The sequence below is a fragment of the Leucopleurus acutus genome (genome assembly GCF_964270905.1).
Source record: "Leucopleurus acutus genome assembly, chromosome: 3".
Taxonomy (NCBI): Eukaryota; Metazoa; Chordata; class Mammalia; order Artiodactyla; family Delphinidae; genus Leucopleurus; species Leucopleurus acutus.
Genome location: NC_139145.1, coordinates 58,572,417 through 58,582,044, shown reverse-complemented (window position 1 = coordinate 58,582,044; position 9,628 = coordinate 58,572,417). Strand labels below are relative to the sequence as shown.

Below are 9,628 nucleotides of genomic sequence, written 5' to 3'. Positions count from 1 at the left end.
AGCAAATATAAACAAATGGGACCTAATCATCCTTATATGTTTTTGCATAGCGAAGGAAAGCATCAACGAAACAAAAAGATCACCTTCGGAATGGGAGAAAAGATTTGCAAAGGATGTGACCGACAAGGGCTTAACTGCTAAAATATACGAACAGCTCAGACAAACAAATGTATAAAAGAAAAATGAACATCCCAGTCAAAAATGCACAGAAGAGCCAAACAGACATTTCTCCAAAGAAGACATCCAGATGGCCAATAGACACATGAAAAGATGCTCAACATCACTGATTAGTAGAGAAATGCAAATCAAAAGCACACTGAGGTACCACCTCACACGGGTCAGAACGGCCATCATTAAAAAGTCTACAAATAACAAATGCTGGAGGGTGTGGAGAAAAGGTAACCCTCTTATACTGTGCGGGGGGAATATAAATTGTTGCAGCCACTATACAAAACAGTAGGCAGGTTCCTCAAAAAAGTACAGCTAGAATTACCATATGATCCTGCAATACCACTCCTGGTCATACATCCAGACAAAACTATCATTCAAAGAGATACATGCACCCCTAGGTTCACAGGAGCACTACCCACGAAAGCCAAGACATAGGATCAACCTAAATGTCAGTCAAGAGATGAAGGGATCAAGACGATATGGTGTATATATACATATATAATGGAGTAGTACTCAGCCATAAAAAAAGCTGAAATAATGCCATTTGAAGCAACACGGATGGACCAAGAGATTATCACATTGGCTTGGCCTAAAATTTCATTCTGGTCTTTCTGTGAAATGGTATGGAAAACATCTTCCCACTACCACTTCCCAAAACTAAGTGAAGGAAGTCGGAAAGAGAAAGACGAATACCATATGGTATCACTTACATGTGGAATCTGAAATATGACAAAAACGAACTCATCTGCAAACAGAAACAGACTCAGAGTCATAGATAACAGACCTGTGGTTGCCAAGAAGGAGAGATATGGATTGGCAGTTTGGGATTAGCAGATGTAAACTATTATATAGAGAATGGATCAAGAACGAGGTAGTACTGTAGAGCACATTTAACTATACACAATATCCTATGATAAATAGTAATGGACATGAATATGTAAAAGTATCTGTATGTATGTAAAACTGAATCACTCTGCTCTACATCAGAAATCATCACAACATCATAACTCAACTATCCTTCAATAAAATAAATTACAAACAACACAGTGTGGGAACTTCCCTTGCGATTCATTGTTTAAGATTCTGTGCTCCCAATATAGGGGGCAGAGGTTCGATCCCTGGTCAGGGAACTAAGATCCCCTATGCCCCACAGCACGGTCTTAACAAAAGAAAGGACCTTAGCAGTCCTGAAAAAAATGATTGGAAAACACATACATACACACACACACACACACACACACACACACACACACACACACACACACACAAACACCAGATCCCTTGCCCTTGCCCAAGTGCAATCCAAAATTTAAGAAATGTTATTAAAAAAACCACAGTATGATATAGACACAAAAACAGACATACAGATCAATGGGAAAGAATAAGCATCCCGGAAATAAATCCACACACTGACAGTAGACTAATCTTTGAGGAAGGAGAGAAGAATATACAGTGGAGAAAAGACAGTCTGTTCTCAACTGGTGTTGGGAACTCTGGACAGCCACATGTAAATTAATGAAGTTAGAGTACTCCCTCCCACCATACACAAAAATAAACTCAAAATGGCTTAAAGACTTAAATATAAGACACGACACCATAAAATTCCTAAAAGAGAACATACGTAAATGATTCTCTGATATAAATTACAGCAATATATTCTTAGATTAGTCTCCCAAGGCAAAAGAAATAGAAGCAAAATTAAACAAATGGGACCTAATCCACCTTATTAGCTTTTGCAGAGCAAAGGAAACCATCAACAAAACAAGAAGACAACCTACAGCACGGGAGAAAATATTTACAAACGATGCGACCAACAAGGGCTTAATTTCTAAAATATCCAAACAGCTCATACAACTTAATACCAAAAAACAAACAAACATACAAACAAAGAACCCAATCAAAAAATGGGCAGAAGACCCAAATAGACATTTCTCCAAAGAAGACATCCAGATGCCCAACAGACACATGAAAAGATGCTCAACATCACTGATCAGTAGAGAAATGCAAATCAAAACTATAATAAGGTACCTCCTGACACCGGTCAGAATGGCCATCTTTAAAAAGTCTACAAATAACAAATGCTGGAGACAGTGTGGAGAAAAGGCAACCCTCCTACACTGTTCATAGGAATGTAAATTGGTGCAGCCACTATGGAGAACAGCATGGAGATTCCTATAAAAACTACAAATAGAGTACCATATGATCCAGCAGTCCCACTCCTGGCCATAATCCAGACAAAACTATAATTCAAAGAAATACACGCACCCCTACATCCATAGCAGCACTACTCACAATCGCCAAAACATGGAAACAATGGAAATGTCCATCAACAGATGAATGGATAAAGATGTGGTGTACATATACAAAAAGAATGTTACTCAGCCATGTAAAAGAATGAAATAATGCCATTTGCAGCAACATGGATGGACTTAGAGATTATCATAGAAAGTGAAGTCAGTCAGACCAAGAAAGACAAATATTATCTGGTATTGCTTATATATGGAATATAAGAAATAATACAAATAAACTTGTTTACAAATTAGAAAGACTCACAGATAGAAAACCAAATTATGGTTACTCAAGGGGAAGGGGGAGGAGATAAAATAGGAGTTTGGAGTAACAGATATACAATATTATATATAAAACAGATAAACAACAAGGATTTACTATATAGCACAGGGAGCTATATTCAATATCTTGTAATAACCTATAATGAAAATGAATCTGAAAAAGAATATATATATATGTATGTATATATATCTATATCACTTTGCTGTACACCTGAAACTAACATGATAGTGTAAATCAACTATACTTCAATAATAGAAAGTTGCTATGAGAGGAGAGCTCGATATTGTCACCATAATTACAACAACAACAAAACGGAAATTGAACTGATTGTGTAGTTTCCAATGACGGAATATTCACGCAAATCTCATGCACTTCCTCATGTACATTCTGGTACTCTAGAAGAATATTTCAAAGGGAGAACATCTCAGATTCATAGATTTTTCTCAGAATACAGAAAGGAAGTCTACAAGTAATACTTGGAAATGTAGCGCTTCTATACATCTGCCTTCCCTTTGGAACCAAAGGCTCTTCTGTGGGTGGATCTAAGATATTCTTTGGTTTCTTTGTAAACCACCCTGCTTGGGTCTGTCCTCTTGCCACTACTCTAATATTCCCCTTTCTGCTGCAAGATGTTTACCACAGTAAGGTCAGTTAACATATCCTTTTTCTGACATAATTACCATGTATATATACACACCACATTTTCTTTATTCATCCATGGATGGACACTTAGGTTTTTTCCATGTCTTGGCTATTGTGAATAATGCTACAATGAACATAGGGGTGCAAAAATTTCTTCAAGATAGTGATTTCATTTCCTTCAGATATATACCCATAAGTGGAATTGCTGGATCATATGATAGTTCTTTTTTTGAGGAACCTCCATACTCTTTTCCATAGTGGCTGCACCAATTTACATTCCCACCAACATACACAAGGGAGTCATTTAGACTTACATTTGTTGGTAGGAGTAAACCGAAGTATGTAGATAAGTTCCTTGTTTTCACTGTATCACCACTTAAAATAGCTAGCACTTATGAAACACTATGATGTTCCAAGAACTAGGCTGACTATTTCATAAGCATTGTTTCACTTAGTTCTTACAAACTCATGAAGTAGATACCATCCTTACATCCGTTGTTTTTTTTTTTTTTTTTCCTTCAGGTGAGGAAACTGAAGTCTGGAGAGAGTAAAGAATTTTCCTAACTTAACATATACGATGTAGCAGAGCCAGTACTTGAATATGAGTCTTCCTGACATAAAAGTCTGTGCTCTTAATCACCACTTAAAAATATCTCCTAAAGACACTGTTAACAGAAGAAGCCACTCATACACGCACATACTCATGCTTAGGACTCTCCTTTAAGTTGAGTATTAGACAGATGAGCAAATTCAAATAGGAAAAAAGGGCCCAGCCCTAGTCTTTTAGTTAGCTGTCACCCCACAACACGTCATACAGAACTCTGTGATGTTGACTGAGTAAAAGACTGTATCCCAAATAAGCCATGATGTTCCCATCATTTGAGTAAATCTTCTCTCCTGTAAAATGAGAAATACTTTATCTGCAGTCGAAAACTATTTCAATGGGTTTCTTTTTAAGTTGGTACCATAAAATTCAACGTACCTCGAACCTCACCTCCTCTGAGAATCTTTCCTGATACTCCATTTCTGTTCTTACTTAAATATTCCTTTTGAGTACTTCAGAGTGCCTGTGCAAATCTCTGTCTTAGCACTTATGACTCACTACAGTAATTATCGCTTTACTTTACTTCTAGGCTGTAACCTCTTGGGGTGTAAGTACCAGGCTTTATTCCATTTTATATCCCTAATGCCTTTCACAGTGCCTGAAATTAATCTGTGTGTAATAAACACCTGCCGATGAATTTAAAAACTCAGTGAACGTACAGCCCAACGACTGGCCTGTCTAAAATGGAAGAAATCAAATTCAAATTACTCTCAAAAGAAACTGTACAGCTGGCTGATAATAAAGCCGTATACTAATTAAAAATTGTAATTAGCTAAACCAAAAGTCGGAGAAGTAATTTAAACTATCAGGAGGTAAGACTTGTGCCACTAGACCACGTGACACGAACAGATTTTTTTTTTTTTTTTTGACAGTTTCTGAGGGAAAGCGCCGTACAAACCAGGTTTTAGTTCAGACGCCTGGCGCCGCTGCAGGCTAAAAATGGAGGTGGAGCCAGGCGCTTGCCACAGACTCCATTTTACAAAAGACAAAACTGAGAGGGGCTGGGGGTTGACGCGCCTTGGAAAACGTCGGCAGCAAGCTAAGATTTTAGACTTTTCTTCAAACAAATGGGAACTAGATATATGTTGATGTTATCCCTACTGGAAGACTTCCGAAGGCTTCTTTCATTAAAGACAACGCAGTCCAAGAGGCTATGCTGGAAACTGAGAGAAAATCCAGCAGAAAAAGGCAAGTGGTGAGTTTTCCTTTTCTTCCTGGGCGTAGCGTAAGCAGCCCAGGAAAAGGAAGGCTGCTTTTTATAGCCGGTTCCTGGAGATTTGGCCTCGCAGCGGAAAGGGGAGTGTCTGCGTAGCGGCGGGCGGACAGACCTGAGCAAGGTGGTTTCCAAACTGACCAAAGATTCGTGAGTAAAGGCTCTTCTGTGGGTGGATCTAAACTATTAAGAGATCAAAGAATAGTTTAGATACACCCACAGAAGAGCCTTTCCTCCCGAATAGGAAGCCAGACCTATAGAAACTATACATTTCCAAGTATTACCTGTAAACTTTTTTGTTTTCTGAGAAAAATCTATGAATCTGAGATGTTGCCCCTTTGAAAAATTCTTGTGAATGTTTCAGAATGTGCATGGGGATGTGCATGAGATTTGGTCGAATTTTCCACCATTGGAAACCACACAGGGAGTTTAATTTCACAATAATATGCGATGCAACAGTGGGGTGAGTAATTTGCCCATTCTTGGGGGAAAATCACTGGATGAAGAACAACCTATGGTAAGTTTAACTCTCACAGAAGAAAATGGTAGGTATCAACACTAGTCGCAGACCTCCTAAGGTCCAGATCGTGACAATCAGTGGCAACCTTTGAGATGCATGCTCCTCAGCAACCTGGTTGTCAAAGCCTGCTCAAGATTTAATCTCAGTATATTAAGGAGCTGTTCACAGAATTCTCCAGGCTCACTGAATTTTCCAGTCTCATTGAATTCTCCAATCTCTGGTGCGTACTCACCACACATTTTAAATACCACTCATATCTGTGCATTATAAACATCCACTGCAAGAAAATTACCAGGCAACTTCATGGCTACATGGCAAACATTCAGGAAATTTACATAGGACATAGTTTCAGAAATACCTTTCTTCATGTAAAAGATGTTGGATGACAATTCCATAAAATTGGTGATGTTGACACTTACCTGCTCATCCTACAAGTACTTCCAGAAGAAGACTTCACCTCTTTAAGGATTATCTCAGAACTCTGGAATAAAAAGAAAATGCCTTGGTCCTTCCTTCCACAATTTTCCTTCCATTGAATGTAAAAAAAAAAAAAAAAAAACCCCATATTCTGCCAACCTAATGCAAGACAGAGAGACGGGAGATACATCTCTTTAACATCACCTTATCTCCAATTAAATTAGGTTACTTGAAGCTAAAAACAAGATAGTATGTGGAGACAGCTATCACCCTTGGCATTCTTGCTTTCTGGGCTCTGGGTAGAAAGCAGAGGAAACACCCCCTTTCTGAATAATGCTATAGTTGTTGTTTTATTGCTCTATCTTCAGTAGTGTTTTCTTTTCTTCTGAAGCATAGCTAATTGTTAATTTATAGTCACAAGTACCAATGCCTTAGCTATATTTAACTTTTGTTTACCTGTAAGACAACTGATCTGGACACTTCAAAAAATTCAATATCAATAAAATACAGGGGACTGTTCTAGAATAAACAGATGTAACACCAATACAATCATGAAACTTGGTTTAAAAACAAATTTTCTAAGACATTCCTTATGTCAAGTGGTTAAGAAAATAAGTGCATTTGTAAAAGGAATTCAAGAGTGAATAGAATTCTTATTTAAGTTGAAGAAAACTGGGGGAGGATAATGGAAGGATAATTTTAAAAAGTTATTAGGGACTGGATTTTAGTTAATATGGAATTATTGTTACTTCGGTACATTGAGAGACACTACTTGAAAATATTCCATTTAGATTGCCATCAGTCTGAAAGAAAGGATTGGGATTTCCTTAATGTTTTGGTAAAAATAAACACTTGGAAAGGACGCAGGGTGGCGCCGCATTAGAAGTAGAAGGAAGAAAGCTACCAGTCTGCGCTCCTCTAGCCAGATGCTCTGCTAAAGAAGCAAGCAGGAAAGGGAGGCTTTCTAAGGCAGTTGCTCCGGGAAATCAGGGCCATAGGCATCTCCACCTATCCCAGTGTCTGAGTGATACTGGGAGACAGATCAGCGACAACGTGAATCCGAGCTGGGTCAAGTTTGCTGGGAGACGAGAGTGCGATGGAGGCAGGAGAGAGGAAGAAATGCTTTCTGAAACAAAGGCAAGTCTTGATATTCTTTGTTTGGCTGGGCATAGCTCAGGCTGGCTCTGAGCCTAGGCGTTATTCAGTGGCCGAGGAAATGGACAGTGGCTCCTTTGTGGCCAATCTGTTGAAAGACTTGGGGTTGGAGGTGTATGATCTAGCTGCTCGGGCCCCCCGGGTCGTTTCCAAAGGGAAAAAAATGCGTTTGCATTTTGATAGGCAGACCGGGGATTTGTTGTTAAATGAGAAACTGGACCGGGAGGAGCTATGTGGCCCTACCGAGCCCTGTGTACTACCTTTCCAGATGTTACTGGAAAATCCCTTGAAGTTTTTCCAGGCTGAGCTACGGAGTAGGGACATAAATGATCATTCTCCAGTTTTCCTAGACAAAGAAATAATATTGAAAATTTCAGAAAGTATCACTCCTGGAACTACTTTCCTAATAGAGCGTGCCCAGGACTTAGATGTAGGAAGCAACAGTCTCCAAAGTTACACAGTCAGCCCCAATTCCCACTTCCATCTTAAATTACAAGACAGTGCCGACGGCACAATATTACCACAGCTGGTGCTGGACAAAGCACTGGATAGAGAGGAACAGCCTGAGATCAGATTAACCGTCACAGCGCTGGATGGCGGGATTCCACCCAGGTCTGGGACCGCCCTAATTCGCATTGAAGTCTTAGACGTCAATGATAATGCCCCCGAGTTTGCAAAGCTGCACTATGAGGCGCATGTCCTAGAAAACAGCCCCATTGGATCCCAGGTTGCCATTGTCTCTGCCAGAGATTTAGATATTGGAACCTATGGAGAAATATCTTATGTACTTTCCCAAGCATCTGAGGATATTCGGAAAACATTTGGAATAAATGCAAAATCGGGAGAACTCCTTTTAACACAGGAACTGGATTTTGAATCTATTCAGACTTATACATTAAATATTCAGGCGACAGATGGTGGGGGCCTTTCTGGCAGTTGTGTGGTGTTTGTCCAAGTGATGGATTTGAATGACAACCCGCCGGAACTGACCATGTCAACGCTTATCACTGAGATCCCAGAAAACTTGCAGGAGACTGTAATTGCTGTATTCAGCGTTTCAGATCCTGACTCTGGAGACAATGGAAGGATGGTTTGCTCCATCCAAGATGATCTTCCCTTCATTCTTAAACCCTCTGTTGAGAATTTTTACAGTTTAGTCACAAACACAGCCCTGGACCGAGAAACAAGATCCGAATATAACATCACCATCATCGTCACAGATATGGGGACACCAAGACTGAAAACCCAGCACAACATAACCGTGCTGGTGTCCGACGTCAACGACAACGCCCCCGCCTTCACCCAGACCTCCTACACCCTGTCCGTCCGCGAGAACAACAGCCCCGCCCTGCACTTCGGCAGCGTCTGCGCCACAGACAGAGACGCGGGCGCCAACGCCCAGGTCACCTACTCGCTGCTGCCGCCCCTCGACGCGCACGTGCCCCTGGCCTCCCTGGTGTCCATCGACCCGGACAACGGCCACCTGTTCGCCCTGAGGTCCCTGGACTACGAGGCCCTGCGGGCGTTCGAGTTCCGCGTGGGCGCCGCCGACCGCAGCTCGCCCGCGCTCAGCAGCCAGGCGCTGGTGCGCGTGCTCGTGGCGGACGACAAGGACAACGCGCCCTTCGTGCTGTACCCGCTGCAGAACGCCTCGGCGCCCTGCACCGAGCTGGTGCCCAGGGCGGCCGAGGCGGGCTACCTGGTGACCAAGGTGGTGGCGGTGGACGGCGACTCGGGCCAGAACGCCTGGCTGTCGTACCAGATGCTCAAGGCCACGGAGCCCGGGCTGTTCGGCGTGTGGGCGCACAACGGCGAGGTGCGCACGGCCCGGCTGCTGAGCGAGCGCGACGCGGCCAAGCACAGGCTGGTGGTGCTGGTCAAGGACAACGGCGAGCCGCCGCTCTCGGCCAGCGTCACGCTGCACGTGCTGCTGGTGGACGGCTTCTCGCGGCCCTACCTGCCGGCCCGTGAAGCGGAAGCGGCGGACGCGGCCCCGGCCGCCCCGCTCACCGTCTATCTGGTTGTCGCCTTGGCGTCGGTGTCGTCGCTCTTCGTCTTCTCGGTGCTGGTGTTCGTCGTGGTGCGGCTGTGCAGGAGGGGCGGGGCGACCTCGGTGGGTCGCTGCTCGGTGCCCGAGGGCCCCTTTCCGGGCCACCTGGTGGACGTCAGCGGCACGGGGACCCTGTCCCAGAGCTACCAGTACGAGGTGTGTCTGACGGGAGGCTCTGGGACTTTCAAGTTCCTCAAGCCGGTTATCCCAAACTTCCTTACTCAAGATGAGGAGAGGGTTAGTGAGGCAAACCCCAGTTTCAGGAATAGTTTTGAATTCAGTTAA

The 9,628-nt window shown here is 42.6% G+C and overlaps 1 protein-coding gene across 1 annotated transcript; it reads left to right on the top strand.

Annotated features, from left to right (window-relative positions):
• Positions 1–7,231: 7,231 nt before the first annotated feature.
• LOC309960224 (protocadherin beta-2-like) lies at positions 7,232–9,628 on the top strand (the record flags this gene model as incomplete). The annotated part of the gene is made up of 1 exon (XM_082836880.1): positions 7,232–9,628. The coding sequence occupies exon 1, from the start codon at positions 7,235–7,237 to the stop codon at positions 9,626–9,628; it is 2,394 nt and encodes a 797-aa protein (XP_082693006.1). The 5' UTR covers positions 7,232–7,234.